Source organism: Phasianus colchicus, chromosome 22, assembly GCF_987193195.1.
Source record: "Phasianus colchicus chromosome 22, bPhaCol1.hap1.1, whole genome shotgun sequence".
NCBI classification, from domain to species: domain Eukaryota; kingdom Metazoa; phylum Chordata; class Aves; order Galliformes; family Phasianidae; genus Phasianus; species Phasianus colchicus.
Window position 1 is genome coordinate 7,106,934 of NC_143457.1, and position 25,840 is coordinate 7,132,773.

Sequence of the window (25,840 nt, forward strand, 5' to 3'; positions counted from 1 at the left end):
ATGATTCTATGAGAGAGCGTGGCAGGACCTTGAGCCTGCCTGGAGGTTGGCACATGGCTGCGGTGCGCGGGCACGCGCAGGAACGGGCACAGTGCTTCTGCAGTTTGCTGTGGCCGTTTCAGTTCTCAGAATGTATCCTGTTCCTATAGAAATGCTTTACTTGGCCATCCATAAACAGTCTGGTGATACCTTCATACTGGAGTGCGGCCGTTCAGTCGTGTTTGGTTAGAGCCGTAGGTAATTACTCTCATACTTAATGAACAGCATTAGTTTTATTGATGAACACTGAGGCTGCATGCTGGAAAGAGGAGGTAAGGATTAAGTTTTATGGCCTACTGCTGCTATGAAAAGGAGCATCTAGACACCAATTAATGTCCCCTTGATGGGATTAGTCATTGCATTAACTGCAACTCTGGATAAAATTGCTAAGTCTGTTATTTTAGACTTTAACCTCTTAAATTTTGCAGATATCAGATAAATTCACTTTTATCTTAAGTACAGATTATATTTAATGCTAAAGAGAAAAAAAAAATCCAGAGTGTTTGCATTTTTGTTGGATTTGCATCTATTCCTACGTGGGTAAGAAGACCTCTTCCAAAGTTTTTATTTCATAAGTGAAGAGTTCAAAGGTCAGGCAAATTTCAAACATGATTTGGAATTCCTCCAAAGCCACGCTAACCATCTCAGCTTGGAGATGTGCTGGGATGGGGGATGCTGATCACTTGCTGATGGAGATTCCTCTTTCAGTCTTCAGTCAGGACTTTAATCTCCCGGTGAGCCATTGGAACGGTGGAGGAGAAATGTCAAGGCAAATGAGGACTTGCAGAGCAGCATTTCTCAGGGGAGAAATAACTTCTGTCATCAGATTTTTTCCCAGTTAAAACAAGAAACGGGAGACGAGGCCTTTCTAAAACTTGATGTCAGTCAGAAGGAATCGCAGCTGACAGTCACCATGTGTCTCTCCTACCCTGCAAGTAGGAGCTGTGATACAAGGGCTTTAAATACTGCACGTAGCACAGAAAAGAAATTAATAGAAAGTTGATTTGAAACCCATCATCTGGAAGGTTTGATGGCACCCAGATGGAGCAGAGCTCTCCAAGATAAAAATGTGCCTGCCTGGGTTTCTGCGTGACATGGCTGGACTGGGACGGGAGGCACCGGGAGCGCTCGCTGTTGGCGTTTCTCTCCATCCACGATCTCAGCCATCCCTCCTGTAGGCTCTCTGTGCTCACACCAGGTGTTCCTTCCCCTGCCCATTGCCAGCAGGCAGCGCGTGTTGCTGCTGCTGGCGGACGAGCTCCAGGAGGCGCTGACGCCGTCCCTCGGGGTTTGGAACAGGCTGGATGTGATTCCCAGCAAAGCAAAGCGACCCGGCGACATGAACTAAATAGATGATGCTTTTAAGCAAATTGACGGAGTACCGGATGAGGGAATTAGAGGACTGCATCATTCTTTTCAGATGTTATTACGTACATTCTATGTTATTTTAAAATGCCCCGCGCTGGCCACACGCTATTTTTCTTAGTGTATTCAGACAGGTGTGTGATTTCCCAGGAGTATCGTACCTCAGCCCTCCCTCTTTGGTTTAATTAACTTGAGGAGAATAATTTGAGAGAGGATTTTTTTGCAGTGTAACAGAATATTCCTTATGACTGCAACTCCTTGCCTTTCGCCGCCGGGTGGGAGCTCACGAGCGCTGTCATCCGAGGCGACTTCTGCTCTGCAGAGCCGTGCAGCTGTGGGCCTGATAGACTTCAGACTTCCTTCTGTGGGTTTTGTTGTAAAGAACAGAGCGGCTTTAAATATCAGAGAATCTTATCAGAGAATCATAGAATGGCTTGAGTTGGAAGGGACCTCAAGGACCACCACGCTTCAACCCCCCTCTCCTGCAGGTGGGGCTGCCAGCCTCCACGTTTAATGCTAGGCCAGGCTGCGCAGGGCCTCATCTGACCTGGCCTTGAACACCTCCAGGCAATTGAAATAAAAATGGGATGATACAATAAAAATCAGTTTTAGAGCAGTGGGCCTTCTAGGGGACGGGTTTTTTTTTCTGTCATCTAGGGGAAAAAAAGCTCTCTTTTGTTGCTGCAATATCTGCAATTCCCTTTTGGCAACCGGAGCTCCCGCGGCAGTAAAACATAGTTTTCATTAAATGATATGTCTGACATTTACCAAATCTTTATGGACAATTTAGAGGGAACTAGTTGCATTGAGCAGCCTTATTAATATTGCAGTAACATGATTAGGGGAACATCGCGGTCATTTGGGCCGCGGGGGCTTTAATTTACGAGCACAGTGGAGAGGCGGATATGAAGCATCAGCTGACCAAAATATCTTAACCTTAATTTGTTTTCTCTTTGCTCTCTCCTTGTGTCTGTTCCACGCTCACAACAAGATGAGCCGCTTTAGATTTTCATTATCCCAGCAAATAAATTGATTAAAAGTACCAAGCAAAAACCCCTCCAAACGGGGCTGGGAGGCAGAAGGAGCCGCACACAGCTTCATTTGGCCCCGTGCTGGGGATCCCTGCGGAGCCCAGGGGGACACACTTGGAAAATGAGTCTGGCATGGAATCTGGTGTCTCTTTCTGGGCTGTAGCAGGAACAACGTGGGCAAAAATAGCTCTTCTACTGCTGTGCCCATTTATCTGAGAGCCGTGGTGGTAAATAACAGGAGCAGAGAGGGAAGCATCTCAAATCTCATCAATACTTAAGACAAAAGGCTCTCTGCTCTGCAATTATTCTTCCTGTCCTTTTCCCTCCTTCCCCCAGGCCACAAACAAGCAACCTAAATAGAGATCAGGCAGCTTTTAAATGCCACAGACTCATAAAAGGAAGGAAATTCAAAGTTGTAACGGAGCCTTCTCTCTTCGCATGCTCGGTGCTATTTTGGGCCGTAAGCAAGTAGGCTGTCCTGCAAGCTCCACACAGCGGGACCGGCAATAATTGCACCGTCTGTGGCAGCGCAGTGCCCTGCTGCGGGCTCCAGCCCTCCCTGCTGCTCTGCCGCTCAGCCCTGGGGCAGCCCGAGGGCCGCGGGTGCTGCAGATGGGCAGCTGTACAGCCCCGTTAAAATGCTGTTTGATTATTTTCAGTTTTGTCCTGCATTCACGAACAGAGCACTGTGGAGCTGCAGATTAGGTCCTAATCAAACAAATTGCTGTTAACATTCCAGCTCTGCTTCTTGCTGCTGTGGTTCCAGGTGGAGTTTTAGCACGAAGGAGAGCAGTTGCTTTTTGTGACTGATGCCACGCGGAGGATCCCGCCTTGCTTCAGATGCAGACCTCTTACAAACGCCACTGGAGCGCACTGATGGGAAATCACAGCCGCAGAGCAGTTGGTGCTCAAGCTTACGGCTCCTTCTTCCCCTCTTCTGCAAAGGTGCAGGTGAAGCCTTTGCATTTGGCTTTAGCAGTAACGCCTCCAGAGGAGACCTGAGCTCCGCACCCGCTGTGTGCCCAGCACTGCTATCGGCCCTCGATCTGCCGCGTCCCGCTGCAGCCATCAATTTATTGCTCTTGGCTGTGCTTGAGCAAGAGAGATAAGCGCAGGAGATCTTCCCTCTCCATTTTTTCCTACAGGAAGAGAAATATAGCAGCAATGTATATCAGGTTAGAATTGCCTCTCATTTTATGAAGATATCTTTAGAAACCAGCTGTTTTCCACGAGCGCTAAACTGCCTTGATACACTGCTATCAGGATCGACAGCTCCAGAGATTTCTAAGAGATTTTGTTCTATCGTGTTTTATTTTATTTTGTGTAAATTTTGTTAACTGCTTTCCAGTGACCTCTGACTGTGTTCTTTTTTATCACAGAAAAAAAAGAACAAAAAACTGATTTCGGCCTTGCAAAATCCCAGCAAGGTTGCGCAGCTCAACCTTGTGGTCTCTCCACTCCTTATCCAAAATGAGGAGTATTTTACTTCCATGTCAGAATGTTGAAGACCTCCAAGCAGGCCGCAGGACTTGTCTCAGTCAGTTGGTAGACTTGCTGTTTCTTTGCAGGGAGGAGGAGAGGATGAGTTGCTGGGGAGCACCTGGGGTTCTGCCACAGGTTATAATAGGGTTAGAGTTATAAATGTTTGCATATGCAAGAAAAAATCTGTAATTTCTCTACTGATGGTGGCTTGTGCCATTTCAGCCTTATGAAGGTACCCATGCCATAAGGGCTGCGATCTGAAGGACTTTTTTTAATTTTGTGTATACATTTATTTCCACCTATTTCCTGGGCTGTTTCCCTGAGATGGATAACTGGGCTGGATTCGTTGGGTTGACTGTTTTGTTGTGAGGATCAGCTGGGTACAAAAGCCTCTGCTTTCCACTGCTAAACATGGCTGTGGATACACAAATTGTCATTACACAGTAAGAAGGAAGGGGACAGACTCTTTAGCTGGCCCTGCTGTGATAGTGCAAGTGGGAATGGTTTCCAACTAAAAGAGGGGAGATTCAGGTTGGATATAAGAAAGAAGTTCTTTACAATGAGGTGCTTGAGGTGCTGAGGCATCAGCACAGGGTGCCCAGTGAGGTGGTGGTGCCCCATCCCTGGGCATAGCCAAGGTCAGGCTGCAGGGCTCTGAGCACTGATGGAGCTGTGGATGTCCATGCATTGCAGGAGTGGGACCACATGGCCTTCTAGTGTCCTTTCCAACTCAAACGATTCTGTGATCCTACACAGATTGTCCGGGGAGCGGAATACTGTGTTTTTGTTTGCATTCTGTGAATGAAGACTTCACTGTGATCACAAACATCTTTTCTTGTGAGCCGAGTTCCTGTAGTGCTTGTTGGGCTCTGAATACATCCTATCCTAACTTGGTGTTTCTTCCACATGTGAACTAATAGGAATGCAAGTGAGAAATGAAACGTGTCCTGGAGCCGCTCTGTGACACAGCAGCAAGGATGCAGCAAAACAAAGCATCCATCTTTACTGCCTTACAAACTTCCTGCAGTTCTGCTGTGATCACGAGGCAGAAGTGTTCCTCGGGAAGGGCGTCCCACCATCCCTCACCAAAGCCTCTTGCTGGTGTGGGCAGTGTACGTTTTTAATAAAAGTGCCTCTCCTCCCAGTTCCAGAAGAGGAAATGAACGCACAAATGTGTAGGAACGTGCAGTACCTGGACACAGAAGGTCTGTTGTGACGCACTGTCACACACACTTGTGCTGTTTCTCTGAGGGAAAGCAGTGTAACAGAGGGTTCCCTCTCCCTGGAAGGATCTGTTTGCTCACTGTGTGTCTGTGGGTTCAGGAGTTGTGCTTTATCGTGTGTCTCCAGCCAAGGACTGCCTATGGAAGTTGTTTATTGCAGCTGCTGCTAATGTTGTTGTTTTTCTTTCTGTTCTTGGTGTTCTAAAACAAAATTACTGTGACTAATGTACCACTGTAAATTTCTGCAGCATCTACAGTGCTGCTGTCTGCGTGTGATGCATGGTGTCTTTTTAGCGAATTTTTTTAATATTACAGCAGAGATGCCCCTTTTGTGTATTGGCTTAGCAAATGGCAAAGCGCTTCTGTGAAACGCAGTGCAGCAAGAAGGTGTTAAGTCCTGTCTGCTGGACAAATGTCCGTGCTTCTTTATTGATACCCTCAAATGTCAATGTGCTTCTTAAGAGGAAAATGTTTTCATACATCTCTGAAGTCAGGTTGCTCAAAAAAGAGAAAGTTATCCCACGTTTGACATCGATCTGAGTGCAAACGGTGAAAGTGATGCATGAACTGATGCTTTTCAGCTCCTTCTTGGTGCTCCTCAAAGCCAGTGTCTGCATCCTGGTGCTGTGTGAGAGGCACTGGTGTGACCTGACCCTGCAGAGGCACTGGAAACAGAGATTCCTCCCCCCCAGAAATAATGCCTTTCTTTTCCTTCTAATTTTCAGTTTGTATTTGAGCCCGAGAATAACAGCCCTTGTGAAATCATCGTCGTTCTTATTTCTTCCTTCTTTTTTACACCAGCCATTGGCAGTTTGTTACACACCGGACTCTAAAGTAAAACTCTGCAGGCTGTAAAACATAGTTAACCTGATTTAAAGCAACGAAAGGTGAAAAAAAAAGAGGTGCCAGACATGGAATATTGCTTTTCTACAGAGCCTTTCCTTGCTCTGCAGTGCGCTGTTTCATGAGTTCTCTTACAGTGTTTTTTGCTTTATCTCATTCTTTGTTTCTGGTTTGCAGACCGCAGAATGGTTCTATGATCCTGTATAATAGGAAGAAGGTGAAGTACAGGAAAGATGGGTATTGCTGGAAAAAAAGGAAAGATGGGAAAACCACCCGAGAGGATCACATGAAGCTGAAAGTCCAAGGAGTGGAGGTAGGAGAACTTTGCAAGTATTCTCCCTCTTTTTTCACGTGGAAGCTGTATGTATGTGATTGATTCTCACCAAACAGGTAATTTTCACAGTAATCGCCATCGTTTTGCATACGCTCATTAAGAGTTGCTCTGAGAATGTGCAGAAATAGATTTTCTATTGAATTTAGACCAGAATCAGACTCTGCTTGAAAGAATGTTTTGAAAGAGGTTGTTGCTCTACTGATGTTCCTTAGCAACTCAAAAAAAATCAGCCGGATCATTTCACCTGACGCGGTATTTCTGGAACGAGCCTGTTTGTTCTAAAATATGTCATCGTTTGACATAACCATTCTCTTACAATCTGTGTGTGAGAAATGAGCTATTGGATCACATCAATCACTTCTGATGCGCAGATGTGGATTAGAAAAATAAGGGTTTTTAATTTTTTTACTGTATTAAATGGGAATTGTGTGTTCTGGTGGCTGCAGTTCTGATGCAAAGTTAGTTCTTAAGACAGCAAAACTGTTCCCCCCATTAATGCCGACCTTTGGGCCAGAAGGATGATGAAACGTTCGACAGCACAGTGTAGCTGTGTTACCAAGAAATGCTCTGATTTCAGCAAATGAATAGTGAAGCTGTAAGGGTATATATTTGTATAAGCTGTATTGATTTTTGTAGTTAATAGACTGTGAGCACCACTATGGATCTGAGGCTGCACCCATTTGTGCAGGCGCAGCACAGAATAATTTGTGGCGTTGCGAGTAATTGGTGCTGCTGAAGGACCACGAGGTTCTGCCCAGCCTGGGGTGTGTGGGACCACCGCAGCTGCACTGCTCACAGTGCTGTGCTCATGGTGCTGCATTAAGCATGCGGGGTTCTGAGCAGTTGAGTGCATGGAATACGTTCCATGCTCATGCTCCCTTCTAGGCAATTTGTCATTCTTACATTCTGTCTGTTTTAATGAGGTTTTTGGTTTTAAAATAGTATTAAATGGATTGCATTATATTACACCAGGGAGACATAACTTTGTTCCATAATTTTTACATCCAATAACAATGTTTTATTATGACAAGCCAAAAAAAAAAAAAAAAAGTCAGCATAATAGAAATTGTAGTTTGTTTTTGTTTAGTGTTTGCAGAATGGGATTTAATTAACTTCCATGAACTTTAACAATGCAGAATGCCAAAACCTGCGCCACAAACTTTAGCTATAGGACAGCAACCTTTGACAGCCACATATATATATTACTCAATGAACACTTTCTGATGGTGTTTTTTTTTTCTAAATAGAGTGATCAGCCATTAGTACCTGACTTCTTGTATGTCTGCACCTACCACATTTACGTCAAATACTTCTACTTTGAATGCAGTAGTGCCTATTTTGTTGCAGTCTGTCTTCTAGAAGGTAACACACCTTTAATGGAATGTACAGAAGGTCAGAGAATGCACCAATTTGAATGGTCAATCACTTTCACCACTTAAGAAAATAAGGGTCATAGTAATTTCCTTCTGATTTGAATGTGCCTGGGTTCGGCCACTCATTCTTATGTCTTTCTCCACTTTAAGAGCCCCTTAGTGCTTTATATTTAGCCTTCAAGGAGATACCTGTGCCCTCTAATCCAAGCTGTCTTTCAGACTTCTTAATGTGAAGCCGAATGGGCAGAACCTGGGCCTCCTTGTGATAAATGTGGGACTCTGTGCTGCAGTGCCAGGGGTCTCCCAGCAGGTAACCCAAGCACAAATCTGGTTCCTGCATCAATGCTGTGGACAATTAATGAGATTTTCATTGGGCCCCCAAACTGGTGGAACACAATTTCTACATAAATCTATGCATTGGGTAGCAAAAGGGGAGTATCAGAATCCAGATTGATCATTTAAGTGTTGAAAAGAAATGAACGTTTTCTCCCTCAGGGTATCAGCAAAGGAAGCGATGATTCAGGTAGCAGTGATTGATGTCAGGAAAGACAGGAGAAAATAAACCCACCTGAACAACCAAAGAGAGATTCAGGTCACAATCAGAAAGTTAACTCCAGCATACATTTGGAGCTAGAAGAGCTGGATCCATTGTGGAAATCTCTCCTGTGCTTTGAGTACGTCCCCCTTCGCTTGTCTTTCAGCTGACTTAATTCCAGCTGAAACAGGCAAAAATGAGTGCTAATAAATAACAGTCTGGTGCACCATTCCAGTGTTTTCCAAAGGCTGTAGGACAGGTTTCCCTGCAGGATGAGCTCAGGTTTGCTCCACTTTGCTGCACCACAGTGCTTTTCTCTCCAGCCCACTCTTAGGTCTTGTTGCTACCTGCTTGCTCATCTTGCTGACGGTGTTGCATCTAATAATTGCTACAGATCTGAGATCTGAACCATGTAGAAAAAGTTAATTTTCTTGACCTCAGAATGTTACTTGGAAAGAATTATGTATTTTAACCTTTTTAATTACTAGCTCAGTATACCCTGCACTGCTGCTTCATGGATAGAATACTATTATTATGTTTCTGATCCCATCCTAAGTGGAAGTGATGTTCTTTACTTGGATGCAGGCAACAGATTTAAAATAATAAAAAAAGACCCTTTTAAAAGTTGGAATGATATTGTTGTTAACCACATTAGAGTTTAACAGGGCATGAAATAACTGTCTGCCTTGTGGCACTGCCAGATCGCGTTCGCTGTTCTTGCAGCCAGAAGATAAATAGGTATCATGGCCGCACTGATGGAAAAATACAAAGACAGCCAAGAACACAGATCGTATCCAAATCAAGTTTTGAGAAAGGCAGTTGCTAGGTAAAAAGCAAAAACACGTTGGTCCATACGAGCACTGACCAGCCAATTCTGAAATGTTCTTTGTATGAGTAGATTTTACCATTAATAGCTTTCTGAGTTTGATACAGGGAATGGCTTCTGCATCTGTCCCAGATTTGGATAAGGAAAAAAATGGAAACACGGATACTTTGGGATCTTTGTGTTCAGCTGTACCATACAGAGGGATTTGGTGAGCATGGACAATAGAGGAACAAAAATCTAGGAAGGGGAATAAACTAATTAATCAGGCAGATGTTAAGTGATAACTGCCTGAAATGCCTAAGCTACTGCCTCACTTAGCATCACTACGAGTAAGGGGTTCGGATATTACTTGGTTAATCTGGTGCACAATCCTCTTAGAAAATGCTTGATAAACCAGAAAGAAGTTAATTTGGCCTTTCCCTTAATATACATCTTTGTGCAATTCTTTGTGGAATCTATTAAAAATCTCCAGTCCGTGATCCTTTTTAAAATTCTAATTAATTAGGATCCCTGGTGATATGTTCCTAATCAATTCACATAATTAAAAATTTTAACTAATAAATAAGGAGTAAGTTGAAATAGCTGTCAAGTAGTTGCTGTGGGTGTGCAGGCTGTGGTTGAGCTGCAGTGCTCTTGGTGCATTCGCTGCTCCTTTTGCCACGTGTCTTTCCAGGTGTCCATAAATTTCACATCCACACGAATTCGTTGCAACTGCTTCTGCAATTAACATGTGGTTGTATTTTTATAGTAAATATCCCCGTGTTCTGAAAGGCTGGCACAGATGCTCTTGCTCTTTATCCTATATTGAGAACAGGTTTGTTCTTTCCAAATCCCATTGCCTGAAGAGAAGTTAGAGCAAATGGCTCCGTTAAATTTCAGGCAGAGCTCCGACCTGCTGAGCCGCGCTCTGAGTGTGAGCAGCGCTGCCTGGGATGTGGTTGTGCCAAATTGCTGCTATGATCCTGCTGCCCTACCAAAAACCAATGGTGGTAGCAGCAGCAGCACCGCTTTGTGCGCTGCCTCTCATCTCCATACCTGTGTGGAAGAGGACCAGTGCTGACTGCTGGACAATGAGGACCAGCCTCTGCAGCCCCAGTTCGTTAGCGAGGCAGGTTCATCAGTTCTGATTTAGTCTGGCACCACTGATTTAAGATGGGAGCAATCAGAGAACAGGATGAATGTGTTAAGCTTGTAGGTTTGCAATTTCTTGTTCTCTGATGTATAGATGTGTGTTATCTCAGTACAATATGACAATCTTTATGAATTCCTTAAAAAAAAAAAAAAAAGGTAAAACTTGATCTAAGTCTTATTAAGAGAGAAACTCCCTTGTGGGGATGGAGATGCAGAATACCAATTTTGTATGCAGGACTTGTATTTAATTATTATCATAACAGTCCCTTAACACTGTTACAGATTAGTCCACAAGGACACAAATGGAAATTTTAGATTATTCAATTACTACAGAAACCCTGGAATATCACTGTCAAGACTTGACAGAGGTTCCTTCGGCTCACTGTGAGCCCTGGCCTGCCGTGCCGTGCCGACAGCGCCGCGATTCGCACGGCGCTGAGCTGGGGATGCAAACGGCGACTTCTCCTTTTAGGAAGTGACCAAGTGGGCTTTTCTGCATTATGCAAAGAACCCATCGTGGAATATTAAACCAAAAATGTTCTTACCTTTCAATTCCCCGTCAGTGAAACGTGCGTGTAAGTTATTACTGGAGGGTGAAAGCAACAAGCAACTTCTGAGATCACACGCTCAGCAGCACTAATCTTGTAAACTATTCCTAGGACAGCCTGATCCAATTCGCTTTAATTTACATGGGCTTTACTCCCCCTCAGAGGTGAGCTGTGTAGTTTGCAAACTAATTAGGATTACATTGTTCAGTCAGGCTGCTTAATGCATTCCAGAAAAATACTGCGGAATGGCTTTGGAGAAGAAATTAGAGTTTAATGTGAAAGGCTTTCTGAAAATATTACACACATATGTGCATACATTAACACAAAAAAGCACAGCCCTGAAATGAAAGGAGAAAAATTGCTTGGGAGTAGTGACAGTTCCTATACAAATCTATTCTTTATCATCGCTATTAAGGATTTTTTTTCCTTAGGTCGCTGGAAATATTTAACTTCTGCCATATGATTTCTAACCAGAATCTCCCTTCATCTCCTGCAATTGATTGCAGGGCACAGAGCGTAGGAGTGTCTCCCCACTTACGGGTTGTGTCCCACAGCTCTGATGTCCCTCATGACCACAAGGCCCGGCTCCGACCCGCACGGAGCTCCTGCAGAGCAGCCGGGCAGTGCTGGAGCGAGGGGTCGGCGCCTCATGTCTGAAGGGCGTACGGGTCATCACTAGATCTGGAATGAGTCACCAGGAACCTCTTCCAAAGAGGTCACGTATCAATCATTCACGTTCTGTACTGGGATCCCAACGCGTGCACTTACAATAACATCAATTCACAGCAAATGTTGGTGGGTTCTGGCGTCATTTTGCAGCACTCACTGTGTTTTGGGCAGCTTTGACCCCGTAACCACCCACCTTCAGCTGCTGCAGCTTATTGTGCATTTCGGGCTGCCAGGAGCAATGGGAGGGCTGTGCTGCTCAGGGGCGGCGCTCCCTTCTGCACAAGGAAGGGTGGCTGCTGCGTGGGGCAGCTCTGCAGTAGCCGTGCAGGCTGTGGTTTTGCAATGGACTGCATCACCCCTTTTTTCCTGTATAATAACTAACGGGAATAAAGCTGAACCACGTGCCGTAGGATTGCAATTCAAATTCCATTCACTGAAGTCTGAGCATTTTTCATTCCGCATGTAAAGGCGGTTTCTATGTAAATTGTTCCAAAAGAATCTCTGTGGACTAATGACATTAGCGTCGGGAAAGACTGAAATTGTTTGAGTAATTGATACTACAGCTACATCACGATACTGTAAACGGTAAGGAAGATGGTAGATCAAAGGGTTCTCCTCTCTTTCAGTGGTCCTTCTTAAATAAAACATTAAAGCAAGTGCACAGATAGGGAACGAGCAAACAGCCCCTCCTGCCCTGCCCTGAGACGTGAGGTTGGTGTCACCCGAAAGCCTGCAGCACAAATGCACGTTGACATTTATATTGACTTTTTCCATTTAGAGAAATTTGAAATTAAATATATTTTCTGCCAGCTCTGTGGAAAAATCCATTTATGAAAGCAAAATCCAATAGGAGATCTAAAGATTGGTGGGCAGAAATGAAATATTTTGAGAATAAAATATATGGAGATTGGATTGTTGGATCTATGCTCTGTTTAACATGCTGGGGGCTGGAGAGGAAAGCTGAGGTTTATTGCTCTGAACTTTATCCCGATGGCTGCAGTTTAGATGAGGAGCTTTAAAGCAAAATGAAAATGAGTATTTGGGGGTCAGAGACAGTGTTCTGCATTTACGTTTTTGGACCACCTTTAATTTCCATGTGTCCCTATAGGCACGCAGGAACGACTCGGCGTGGGTTGGTTTGGTGTTTTTGTGCCTGCAGTGACCTTGCAGTAGATTGCAATAGGCACCAGGTTTCTGTAGCACTGAAGCAAAGCTGCTGCGAAGGGCAACACTGCGCTTCCACGTGAGATGAAGAGGTTCACTTTTTTCTGCAGGGATCCGTTTGATTGCACAGAGGATCCAGATGATGAAGCAGTGTGTGTCTTGTAATCTTGTAATTGCACTGTTGGCTGTGACGGAGATAAGAACTTCCCCTGGAAAGGAGGAACTCCTGTGTTGCTCTGTTACACTTCTGGCTTTTTAATGTGTTTATTTTTATTTATTTATTTTGTGGTGCGTTAGAAAGGAAATCAAATCACATTTGCTGTATTGCTGCTAATTTTGTATGCATCAGAGATGCATTAAACATTTTCATTTCCTGAGTTCGTGTTCGGAAGACAAAAGTGTAGACTGGGAGGGGAAGCAGGAAGATGTGAGTCATGTTCAGAGGTTGGGAGGCTCTGGAGGTCCTAAATAAAATCTGGTATTGTCTTCGTGCAGCAGAAAATAACCCAAGGATACAGGAGCCATAAACAGAGGGAATGAATGTGTAAAACCAATATGGTCGAAATCAAGTTACTTGTTGGTAGGAAGTGTTGGTACAACTGGTGTGGGATTGGTTATGACTCAGTACCCGGTCAAAAAAATGGAAAGAAAGCAAAAATAGTCTGGAGCACAGGAAAGTTCAGTGGTTCTGTGATGGAAGTTCCAGATGCCACTGGTGCTGTTTCATCCCAGCCATCTCCCTTTCTGTGCTGGTCAGTGTGTGCGGTGAGGCTGAGGCGTAGCACCTTTGTGAAGATCTCCTTGTATTGTGCACCTTTACTGCGTTTTGGTCCATAGCTGTGAATGTAAATACTGGGGAAAAAGACCTAACAAGCAGATCTGATGATGGAACTCCTCAGTGCCCGCAGCTGCACAGGGCTTTGGGCTGTTGGTGTTGCGGCGCAGTCACCCCTATCCAAAAGACAGTTCCTGTTATGTAACAGGGGGTGCTTAACAGTTAACAGTGGAAAAGTGGACGGAAAGGATTTCAATTTGGCTTTGTCTCTCCGTGTGCACTTCTTAATGGCCACCACTTGGTAGGACAGTATTTACCTTTTTACTGACAAGAGATGTGAATGAGCCGATGTTTGCACAACTCTTTGAAACACAGAGCATTGCCTGCAAACTAACACCCTTTTGTAAGAAATGGAACTGAAAGAAGAGAAATGGAGTTATATTGACCCATTCCCATTTTTAAAGCCAGATCAGAATGACACTTATTGTCCTGGTCGTTCCTTGGGGCACGCTGTTACCTCTTCCATACGTTCTGATGTGTGCTCACAGTCCTCTGCAATTGTGTATACCTGTTCTTAATGGCAGAGCTGCGTGCACGAAGGCTGCAGAGCTGAAATCCCCCGTGGTGGAGGTGGGAAGCTTTCAGTGCTGCTGGATGCAGTGCGTCTGTGAGCAGCAGACGGTCAGAGTGATGCTGATCTGTTCAGCTGGATGCTTTGTCAGATTTTTGTATGTGGTCTCACTTCAGTGGCCAACTGTTTGCAACATAAGAAGTGCCTCTACCAGCTCTCAGAAAATAGCCTGGTTGCAAAAGCATTAAAAAAAAAGGAAAATAGAAAAAGCAAGCGGGCATCTTAGACTAAAACAGCCCTAATGAAATATTAGCCCCTGCTGCAGCATGGCTGAGATAAGGGTAGGTGGGGTGAGGGGCAGACAGGGCTGAGGTCGGTGGTGCTTTCCAGTCACAAATATGCAGCATTTGGGAGCACGGTACAGGCAGCTGCCCGTGAACCAAATCTCTGTTCTACAACAAAAAAGCACAAGTGACCCTGTCAGCAATTAAGGTAATGTAGGAAATGTAAATTACTGAATTTGAGGAAAAAAAAAAATCTACTCTCTGCTTGTCTTAAAAATGCCACGGACATTAGGTTACGTTTAGCAACTGCCTCATCTGGGCAGAATATCCTTCCCTTATAATTGCATGATAATGTATTCATTCATCTCAGTGTTTTCATATTTCTGCTGCCATCGCGTGGCTGCTGAGGATGAACAGCAGTCTGTGGGCAGCATCCCTGCCACAGCAGAGCCCTGGGGCTGCCGGGGGCTGCAGCGCTTCAGAGCTGTGGGGAGGGGTTGGGATTCTGCTGCATCTTCTGGCACTGGGGAGGCACTGCTGCCTGCCGGCAGAGCTGCTGGTCTCAGCACCGTGCCGGCTGCCTCTGGGATCTGCTGGTGATTTATGGGGCTTCGCGCCCCCTCCGGGGCTTCTGGTGTTCCCTACCAACCTAACGCTTCCTATGGCACAGTAAGAAATAGCATGCCTGCCTTGGGCAGTCTGGTGATACCTCAGGTTTTTACTCTCTTATCTGCATCAAGATAAGATTGTTTGCATGCGAGGTAGACCTGTGCCTGTCCCAGTTCAGAGGCTTCAACTCCTGGCTGTCTTGTGAGGGACCTTCATGAGCAAAAAAACCCAACTGTTTGCCTAAATGCTTCTGTTAAGCACTTGGGGGTGGGGGCAGTGCTGATCTGTGAGAACAGAGCCTTCTGCTGGCTGAGGACAGCGATGCCCCTCCATGCAGCTGTTCTTGCCCCTCACTGCAGCAAATGTGGTGCATTTTCCCATAAAAAGGCCCCATTCTACTAAGGACTGCAACATTTTAGAGTACTATAAATGTTCTGAAGATTATGTCTTCTGTCTGACCTAAGTATATTTTATAATACCGCGTGGGTGTTTCTGTTTATGGTTACACTTTGCCTGCAGTTTTTATGTGCCTACTGCCATAAACAAATTCTGAAGAAATGAGAAAAAAAGAATATATGTATACGTAAGCACGGGAAGGTTGTTACACAATGCTGTGATTTGGCTGCACTGGCTGCCATTCTACTGCTCTGACTCTTTTGTGTGCATGATGTAAGCAAGTGCTTTGCCCTTTCCGTGCCCTTTTGACAGCCAGGCTCATTGTGATCCTAGGGGACAGTTTTCCCAGCAGTATGTAATGCTACCCGTCACGGCCACAGCCATTTATTTTAGTTTATTTCCTCGAAGTAGAAACAAGCTCCTTAGCTTAAAAAGATGAAATACGTCCTCCTCTCCTGCACTGCATCACTTCCCTTCATACGCGTGCTCTCAGACAGGAGGCTTTGCCCACTGCTCATTAGACTTAATTTTAACAACGGTTCTGCTTTGTTCAGCTTTTTGTAGGCTATCAGATGAAGAGTTGCAGACCTCTTTGGAAAACAAATGAATGGTATCAGCCGTAACCGAGCTTTCTCCAGGATGCTTGGGGCTCCATCCTGCCCGCAGCCACAGGAGCACTGCAGGCCTGCAGGCCCGCTGTTCTGCACCCAGACTGCTTTTAGATTTCAGTGCCTTTCCAATCTCTCCTTGTTAGAGAAACAAAGAACACATTCCTAATTACAACCATTTTCGTGTTAAATCATGAACTTTCTTGAGAATGCTGACTAAAGTTTGTGTCCCCATGATCCTTCCATTTCCGTCCCTGCGGCACACAGAGTGTGCAGAGCACGTTCCCAAACACAGGGGCCTTTCAATACCTCTTTTTCCACACTTTTGAATTAACATTTTTTGATCTACTGTAGTGGCATACGATATATGGAAAAGTTTTGATTGCAAATCTGAAAACTAAAGTTTTATTAATAGCTGTAGGGCACTGGAATTTAATACTTACGTGAGTTCCCATGTCAATTCAAAGCATTTAAAAATCCAGCAGTGGTTGAGATTGTTCTATATATAGCAACTTTATTTGAATAGTCTATGTAGCTTTCAAAGTAAATATTAATTCCCTTATGCTATAAACTGTTATTTATCGTGACAGAAAGCCATAAAGTTATTTTACTAGAATATAGCCAGTAAATTGCACATCCTAGATGAGATACAGCACACATTGAATTTCAGCAGCAATTACCCAACATACTTTAGACAAGTCAGTATTAAACACACTTGAATATGAGTTGCAACCCGAGCTTATGCAGAAAATCCTCCTTAACCATTCTCCAGCCAGAGCGACCTGTCGGGGGGAGGTGGCCCTCAGGTTGCAGCAAGAGCAGCCCAGAGTCAGAGACCGAAGTCACAGAGCCGTGAAGCAGTAACTCATTGATGGCATTCCTTGCGTTTTGACTTATTTAATTACCTAAGTTACTCATTAAAAGTGCCTTATAATTGCCTGACTCTGAGGTATTGCAAGAAGTCTGTTTTAATTATGCTTTTTTTTTTCTTTCTTTCTTTCTTTTTTTTTAAGACAGTACATTTAGATTGTACAAAGCAATTATTTAAAAAGATTGGTTTTTACTAATTTTTGTTATAAATGAAGATAGATGTCCTGTCCAGGAGTGCAGACTGCTGGTGAAAGTGGCCAGAGCAGCATTTCTCAGGCACAAGCAGAGGTACGTCTCACCCTGCAGTGCAGGGCAGAGGATCTGGTCTCTCTACCTCCACGTGGCCATGCTCTGATTTTGCTATGGAAATTAACAAGCAAAGCTGAAGGCAAAAGTAGTTATAAACATTTCACATTTGCATGAAAACTGGGAAGAAAAGAGACTTAGCTTTGTCTATAAAATCAGCTGGGTTGCTTTCAATACCAGAAAGATTCAAACCTAGAGACCATTGCTGAGGGATGATCAGATAGCAAAGAAACTTGTGAGCATGCAACCAACTAATATTTGAATTGTGAGAACACCTTTGAAATTGCTCAACTCTGCATTAAACAAACAAAATCTCAAGTGGTTTGGAAATAGCTCATATTTTTAATGTTAAATTATGAAAATCAAAGAAAAATGTGTAATGATTGTTGAAAGTCCATTTTGGGAGGAGAAACCCGAGCAGAAGATTGTTAGCTGTAATGCTTCTTGATATCTTATAATCAGAAGGGTACGTTAATTAAAATATAGATCACAAGCTCAATAAGAACTGCTGTGATCATCTGACCTGCATAACACAAATCGGAAAATTCCACCTATTGATTTCTGATTTAAGCCTTTACTTTCTTGTTGAGCTACTCTTTATCTTACCAAAAAACGTTGGTCACAATTTAAAAACATGGAGAATCTGCTGCATTCTTAGGAATAATGATTCAAGTGGCTGATGGCTTGTACTGTTCAAATGCCACTACGCTTTGTCTCCTATTTTCCAGGAGTTTGAAGAGCCTACAGTTGGATCTTTTCCACTTGTCGGCGCTGTCATTGTCGTGGCTGGGAGAATGTGCAGGGCAGGTGAAACATTGATCGCATGGGCTCACTGTAGTGAGGGCTGTATGCAGGAGGGCAACCAGAGGGATCATCCATGGGAAGAACAACTGTCTTTTGAGTGTAGAGCAACCTATGCAAGTAAGCTATCCCAAACCCAGCTAGACTAAAGATAACCTTTTTAAATGCCCACAGCCTTCCTGTTACTCTTACTCTTCACTTGGATAGGTTAGACATAAAGAAATTGAATTCCCAAAGCAAGACAAGTTTGGCAGATTGCATGTATATTTTTGTGAACCTTGTGCTAAACCTTTCCACTTTCTCCAGTTTCCATCCATTTGCTATTTCTGAGTTTATACATCCTATGATTTTTTAGAGCTTCTTGCCCTGTACGCTGCACCTCCTGCTCAAACCACACTGCTTCCCTGCCACTGCCCTCATGTCTGTCAGGTTCCTGACTTCCAGAAAAGGTTTTTCCAACTTATTTGTAAGGTTTGTCTTCCTTGTGTGTGGTCTTTGGGAGGCGTATTGTTGAAAACGAAACTTTTTCTCAAAAAAAAGCAAAGCTTTGTTCTTGTTCGAAAAACAAAACTTGCTTTTGTTTAGGCTGCCAGAGGTAGCCTTCAGCAGGACAAAACAATAACAAATTCTAAATATAGCTAAGTCAAGGTCTGCACTTCTTAGCTGATACAGCAGTGCAACCAGAGTCCTGGTGGTGCAGTGATGTGCACGAGAGAAAGATTCCATAAACTTGGTCTGTGTTGTGTAAAGAAATAACACAACTGCTGGCAAGAGTACAAAGCTGTATGGACAGAGTCTATCAGGCAGAGTTTAATTACAGTAGGTAATAAAAATATCACGATGGAAAATTGCAGGGTAGAACAGAGTGCACTTTCACCAGGATCAGCGAAGCTGAAGAACCTGCATGCTAAAAGTCAGGCTGTGAGTTAGCACAGAAAGAGGCGAGGAGTTCAGGAAATCAATGTGTGTGAGCAGTGCAAGTGCAGGCTGTATTGCTCCGAGAGCTACAGAGTTTGTGACAGATGACTCGCCCCACTTCTAAGCGGGGAGAAGCAGTTGCTCAAGTAGGGTGTCCTTCATAATGCTGCTAACAAGGCAGAAGGGAAGGACGGTCAAACCAGCAAGCCAATTCCCAGCCCAAATGATAGGAAGTTGCTTGACATGCTATCCTTCAATGCGTTTGGTTTAGTACAAATATGCCCAGATGCCTAGGAAATTGGAACAATGCAGGAGGGAAAATTTGAATGTCAAAAGGCCGCTGACAGATTGTCTTTGTCAGGAGTGCATATTTGAGTCTGGCAAGTCTGGGACTTCAGCACAGGAGCATGAGTCAAGGCCATGCCCTGTTCAGTCCCCTTGGCAAGCAACATGAAACCTAACAGAGAGTTGGTCAAAAGCAAGAGCCTGAATTTTAATGTGCATCTACAAAATGTTTCTGGCGGTGTTGCATAACAGATGGGTCAATTCTTGTACTTTCTGCTGCACCACATTAGTTCTTTTATGTATTATTTCTGATCTGATAGAACATAAGTAACAAGCCCTGCACACATGCTCAGGTTAATATTATCTCTTCCTGTGGAGATCATAATTTTAGATAAGGGGCATGCAAAGGTTGGAGAAGTGGAAGCTCTAAATATAGAAGAAATATTAATGCATGAGCTCTAAGCCGTTACTGGTTAGCATGTTTCTTGGAGGCATCGCAGCAGAGGGAATAGTCCAACAGCACACAAAATGCTGAGGCTGCTCTCTCCCCACACACTCCTGGCTTTCCTCTTTTTTAAGCTATTTTTGTCGTTCTTTCTGGAGAAACACTCGCATTTTCCTGCTCGTTACAGTTGTTACTGCTAAAGGTCTTCCCATACACTGTGATAGCCCTCTTGTTCTTTCAGCCGCTTCCCTTTGACCATTTAAACCTGTTCAAAACTGTCCTTGCCTGCCATTCCAATTCTGTCCCTTTTTTGGAATCTCATTAGTGGCATCTTGGCTTTCTCTGTATTTGTTTCAAGGCCCCATTCTTCACCTTCCATGTTTTAGTGTTTTGCCCCATTCACGCTCCTGTCCTGATTTATTGCTTATTTCTGTAATCCCCTTCACCCCTTCCAGTTTCTCCCCCTGGTCCTTCAATTCCCACTGTTTCCAGCCCTATCTGTCTATACTGAGCATCTTTTCTTCCCTTGTCCTTGTGTGCCCTCTCTGTACTACACTGCCTATGTTTTGGGCCTTCTTTTTCAGTGAATATTGTGTACATTTACAGGCTGTATAAATGATTAACTGCGCTGACGACAAAATGTAGGGCATGATGTGTTTTTGGATAGGAACTACATTGCCATTGAGAATACACGGCACTTCAAGTGATGCAAATGTCTTTCACCAAGTAAAAGAAACGCCTCGGACCTTCACAAAGTCCTGTTTTTTATAGCAAGAGGCTCACGGTAACAAACAAGACCTTGAAGTGCTTCGTCTTTGCAAGCATAGGGCTTTATTTTGTGAAAACAGAACCAGCTCCAGCTCTGGATTTCAGGTTTTCCTCCCCAAGGATCTGCTGAGCAGGGCGGGAGTGCTTCTTCCCCTACTTTCAGAGGAAGGAGAACACTGATTTATTTACAAGCACTGGGAGCTCCTCTGGAGCTGAACTAGAAGCAAATACGTATCCAAGCTGCTAGTTGTAAAGTGCTGGAAGAGGTTGGGGTTGGAAGGCTCTCCATGCAATAGACTGCTCTGGAAACTCTGAATCTGAGAACTTGATTCCAGAATCAATCAGGTACGACATGATCAGGTGTTCAGCAAAGTCTGGTAGCTCCCACTCAGGATCAGCTGTGCTAGCAGATGGACACAGCAAGCGCCACTGCAGCCTCTGAAACAAGAGCTGCTGTGTGTACCCAAGCCTATTCTGACAGGAGGGGGATTTAATTGGATAGCCATTTTTTGGTACGATGAAAGTTTCAATAGCAGTTTGCTCTTTCATAACAACAGCACAAAATACACAACGTCTTCACCTTTGATGGGGAAGAGAGGGCCGTGCTACAGGAAGGCATGCCTGGCCGTGGGGGGGGCAGAGCGGTGCTGCTCTCACTGCTTGCAGCTGCTGGTGGCACAGGGCTGCTGTGCTGCACCAGGTGGATGTGGGGCCTGGCATGGGGCCGTTCCTCCCTGCACAGCAAGGCGTTGGACACCTCATTTCTGCAGAGCTGGGCTGAAAGTCATGCCTGCAAGATCTGGGAAATAAAGGTAAGGTGCAGAGTTGATTTCCTATGCCTTCCCTCCGTAATTAATCAGCTGTTACAGTCTGTCAGTTAGGCTAAATGGGGAACAACACGTTTCTGTCACTTCAGCAACTCTGGTTGAGATGTTTTCCCACAGGTCAAGCTGGCAAATGTAATCAGGGTTTGTTTCCTTTTTATTGTTTCTCTCCCCTGGTTAGCAAATTAAGGAATTGGGCAAAACTGACAGAAGTAATGCTTGCTTCAGGCAGGAAGGTGTGAACCTCTGCCTTCTGGAGCTGTGTGAGATTCCCAGGAAACACTGGAAATGTATGAAAGCTACGAGAGTCCAAAGGTGTGGAAAAGCAAAGCTCAACAAAGTCAAGATAAAAGTTGAGAAGTCCTCCTAGCAATGCTCACAAAGTGCTGCTCTTGGTCTTTATTGGAATGTGGGGAAAATATGCATAACCCCTAGAACAGAATGCATCACAAATTATTGGCAGAATCCAGATTTTGCCTGTGTGAGTTGTGCTGTGTTGATGATGTCTGCTCATCATTCAGAACTGTTGAGTCACGGCCTGAAGCACTGATTGAGCACCTGGGGAAAGGACCAGTCAGCCCTGGCAGCACAGGTGAAGGCAATTCAGCTGTGTGATCAGAAGAGGTGGAGCCTGGCTGCACCTTCCCCAGACCCCATTTAAGGGCTGACTGCCCCCCAGGAGGGCTCTCTTGCTGGAGGTTCCTCCTTTGTGTGAGCCTAAATCTTCAGGGATGGGTGAGTATCCTTCTTTTTGTAACACCTTCTCGTTGTGCTGGTCCTGCTGCCATTGCACACGTTGAGTGGTTCATTTCTTCTGTAAATGCTGTATGTTTGTGGGCATGTAGAGTATGTATGCCGTGGACAGCATCTGAGGTCTCAGATTTATTGTACTCTGGAAGCTTATTCTTTATATTTGGGCTGATTTCAGCATCGTACCCCCAGAGAGGTTTGAGTTCTATTTGAAGATGTACTTAAATGCGCCTAAAATAAGTGAATAGCTGCTGGAAAATATAAAGCAATCATTTAATCACATTTTTAGTTATTTAATCATGATAATTAGTTGTTAGGGTTACGTGGGCCACAGGAAATACATTCAACTGCAGCAGTCTCATACCTTCTTGTTTCATTTTGCTGGTTTTGAACGCTGCTGGAGCCCAGTGCTTTGCCTGCTGTCTGACCAGGCTGGCTGCTGCACCTCCAGGTGGTAACAGAGGTGGGCAGAACACCGGCTGTATTGGGAAGGCTGAAGCCACCAGAGTGCTTATTGCTAATTATTTTAATTCCCAACTAGAATTTCATGGTAGGTGATGAGAAATATTACTACTGTATGAGCTGTTTTCCTCGTGATAAAGCTGGGTTGGCTGAGGAGCTGTGTTGTGCCTGTGCAGTGCAGCTCCCTGCTCTTTGCAGCTGACCACTTTGAGATTAAAAATGCATTTGTCTAGTGCTGCTGAACCTAAGAATGCATTCTGGTACTTGCATATTTTCAGTTCTCTCTAATACAGTATTGTCATGTCTTGTGTTTAGATTGGTTCACTGGTGCACACCAGGAGATACACAGTTAGAATGAGAGAGTTGTGCAAATTTCATGTTTAAAAAAAATGCTACACGTGTCAGTTATTTCTCTTGCATTCTGGCTGTGCTGCTGGAAGTGTGTGAGGTGCTCCAGTCCTCTTCCTCATGGGTGAAGGCCAGGTGTTGATGATCATCTGAAGCTTTTCAAGCACTCATAACTTCATAGTTCCTTATCAATGTAATGTTGCTTTGTAGCTTGTGGTGCGACAGGGTTTGACTCTATTCTTGATGGTATAGGTATAAATTTATTAATTGCTTACTACATACCAATAGAAATAGCCATAATTAGTTTTAAGCAGGTTACTGGATCTGGTGCTGTGATGAACAAATGGCGTAGGCTTGTCTTTCAGCCTACCTCTGACACACTGCTTGGTGAATGGTATTGCACAGTGGGTCCTTGTTGGCTTGGGGTGTTTTATTGTCGTTTCTTGACAGTACAATTTCCTTGAGAATCAAGCCCAGTGTAATCAAATCATCCTGAAAAACATGGAAAAATCCAAGTAAGAGGGTATTAAAACCCTTTCATACTCTAGAGCCCTGATAAAGTGCTTTCTACCAGAAAACTCGGAGGAATGCACTTATTTTATGAATGACTTGAGGGAGAGGAAGAATCCCCACCAGGAAACCATCAGGGAGGATGGGTTTTGTTATATTTTGTCAGTAAACAAAAATGGGTACATTTAAGACTTGCACAGATCCTGTGGGATCCGTCTGACTGATGCAAAACGACAGTTGTCACAATATTCTGTATAAATATCAGTCTATTTGCAGGTGTCTATTCTATTTTTAATGCAGTCTCACCTATCTTGCAAAGAGGGAGATCGATGGACTTTACACCTGTATCTATCACTTATATTGTTTTGACATTTATAAGAATTCAAGGTTTTTAATACTCTTGCTTAGCACTGTAGTTGTTATTCATGCCATTGAGCTGCGCGGTGCGGATCGGCAGCATGGAGCTGATTGCTGAGCAGCTCTGCGTTGTGGTGCAAATGATGGGTGACCACGCAGCAGTGTGTGCTTCTGAGCAGGTCATCACTGGAGATCAAACCAAGGTGCATTTCAGTGTTCTTGAGGGGAGTGATAAGTTCAAGGCAGGCTTGTAACACCTGATTCAGTGTGTAGGGCTCGTTGCATCACGTTTTCATCTCTTTACGGGATGTTCCTTTACTTACAGTTTTACACGCTGATCAGATATTAAGCAAACATTCTTATATTGCTGTTCTTTTCCTTGTGGATAGCTCGAGCCCTTAATGTATAAATTTGCATATCTACATATATATTGATATGGCTGTGATTTATGTGTGCACATCAGTGAATTATTCGTGAGGGAGGTTGGAATTTTAGTTTATCTGCTTTTTGCTTAACACGAACTATGAGGGCATCTCTGACCTCAGAGGCAGCAGTTGACCACAACTGTGAGCACTGCTGGCAGCAAGGCAGATCTGGGGTCGGGTGCAGTGGGGCTGTACTGGTGTCTGCCAAACCCGCCCCTCGCCCAGCAGTGCAGGCCTGTGTTGTTGTGATGAGAAACTTCTGACAAACTGTGAGCTGAAACCCCTGCGTGGAAGCCTGGATGTAACAGGGCGCGCATCCTGAATTCCCTGTAGTGCTGGCTTCAGGACCCCGACTCTGCAGAACCGTGGGGCGGGCGCTCCTGGCAGACACCTTCATTCCAGTGCCTTTAATAAGTGTGTAACTGTGATATTGACCTCTAGTGGAACATGCAGGCTGATGTATTTACATGCAGTGCTGAGTTTAAACAGCCTCAGACAGCCTTTCTCTTTGACTGCTGAATAAAGCATTTTTGTAGCCTGCTCAAAATCTCTGAGCTGTGTTTACATTTTAAGAGGTAGTGCTGTGAAATAGAACATATCTTTATTGCTTGCATTTATTAATAAGCAAAAACCAAGAGGCAGGTTGCAGCTTCTAAGTTATCAGTATGTGAAACTATTTAGTGGGAAATCCCACCGAAATTTAACTTGTCAGTTAACCTTGTTGTGTCAGCATTTGATTGCTTAATGTACGTTAAAGGAAAAACTATTTAAAAATGAATTTTTTAGCAACGAGTGCATGGCATGAAATGAATGGGAAGCTGTAAGTTACATACCTTTGCTCCATGCCAAAAGGGAGACCTGTATGATGCTGCAGTGGCAATGCTAAGTCACAGCCTGAAGCAGTGATGGACACCTGGTGGGAAGGCAGGGGCAGCCCAGGGGAGCTCAGGTGTATGCAGTGCTGCTGAGTGACGGAAGGGCTGGAGCCAGGATCCTCCCCTTCCCAGCCCTTGTTTAAGAGTTGGCTGTGGAGGGGATCTCTCTGGAGACCTCTGTAGCCTTCCAAGGGTAAGTGAATTGTTTCCTTTGGTTCTGTGTCCATGACTGCTTCATTTGGGCTTATCCTCACTTGCTGCAGCCTTAGACTTCACTATTCTGCTATCATTGCTGTGCTTTCCATTGCCTTACAGTGTTTCAGCTGCTCAGACCTAACAGAACAGGCACAAATATGTAAACTTTTGAAGCTGCTTATTCAAAGTGCTGCAGCTGAAGGACAGTTTGCCTTACAGGAGCATTTGAGGCACTTTGGTACTGAAAAGAGTTGAGCAGGAAAGCAGACACAACCTGGTTAAATGCTGGTGGCCCTCCTTTGATGGGGAGTAATTGCTTCCTGTGTGATGCTCCTGTAGCAGGAAGGATCTGCTCGTTCTGTGCGTGCTCAGCATCAGCTTTCTGTGGTGCAGAAGGTCCTGCACATCTCTGTTGGTTGTGTGATCCACAGTCAGCCAAGTCAGCTGTTGCCATGCTGCACAGCCCGAGCTGCCAGCTTTTCCCCTAGGGAAGTCTCTCCCTTCTCTCCTAGCATTCCCAGAAGACGGCCAATTAAAACTACAGATGCAGTTTAAAAATACACTTGCCAGATGTTTAAAATGACCTATAACTGACAGCAAAATTAGAAAAGGCCGGATGTGTTTGATGCTGTAACGTAACCTTTCTGTAGGCTGCCATTCTGTATGCTAATGAAACACAGCTGAATTTCGAAGCCAGACCTGCCAGGCCATAAAGCAAACTGCTCTGAAAGCAATGCATCAGTAATTCTTATCACCTGGCATCTGGAGCGCCTGTGAAAGCCGACTCTCTAACTAGAACATGGCATATCGTGATTTAGGAGGAAGCTCTGATTTTGCAATCTGCAGACAATTTGGGCTGATGGATCTGCTTGCGAAAGCGAATACGGGTCTGCTC

At 44.4% G+C, this 25,840-nt stretch overlaps 1 protein-coding gene across 14 annotated transcripts in view; it reads left to right on the forward strand.

Annotated features, from left to right (window-relative positions):
• Positions 1-25,840, forward strand: part of CAMTA1 (calmodulin binding transcription activator 1) — a 226,464-nt gene that overhangs the window by 81,969 nt on the left and 118,655 nt on the right. For 13 of the 14 annotated variants that reach the window (XM_090122995.1, XM_031613527.2, XM_090122998.1 and 10 more), the window contains one exon: positions 6,161-6,296. In XM_090122995.1, coding sequence (XP_089979121.1) covers positions 6,161-6,296 — 136 coding nt within the window. Of the gene's footprint in view, positions 1-6,160; positions 6,297-21,705; positions 21,759-25,840 lie in introns of those variants that run through there. The other variant, XM_090123005.1, reaches the window with a different exon arrangement.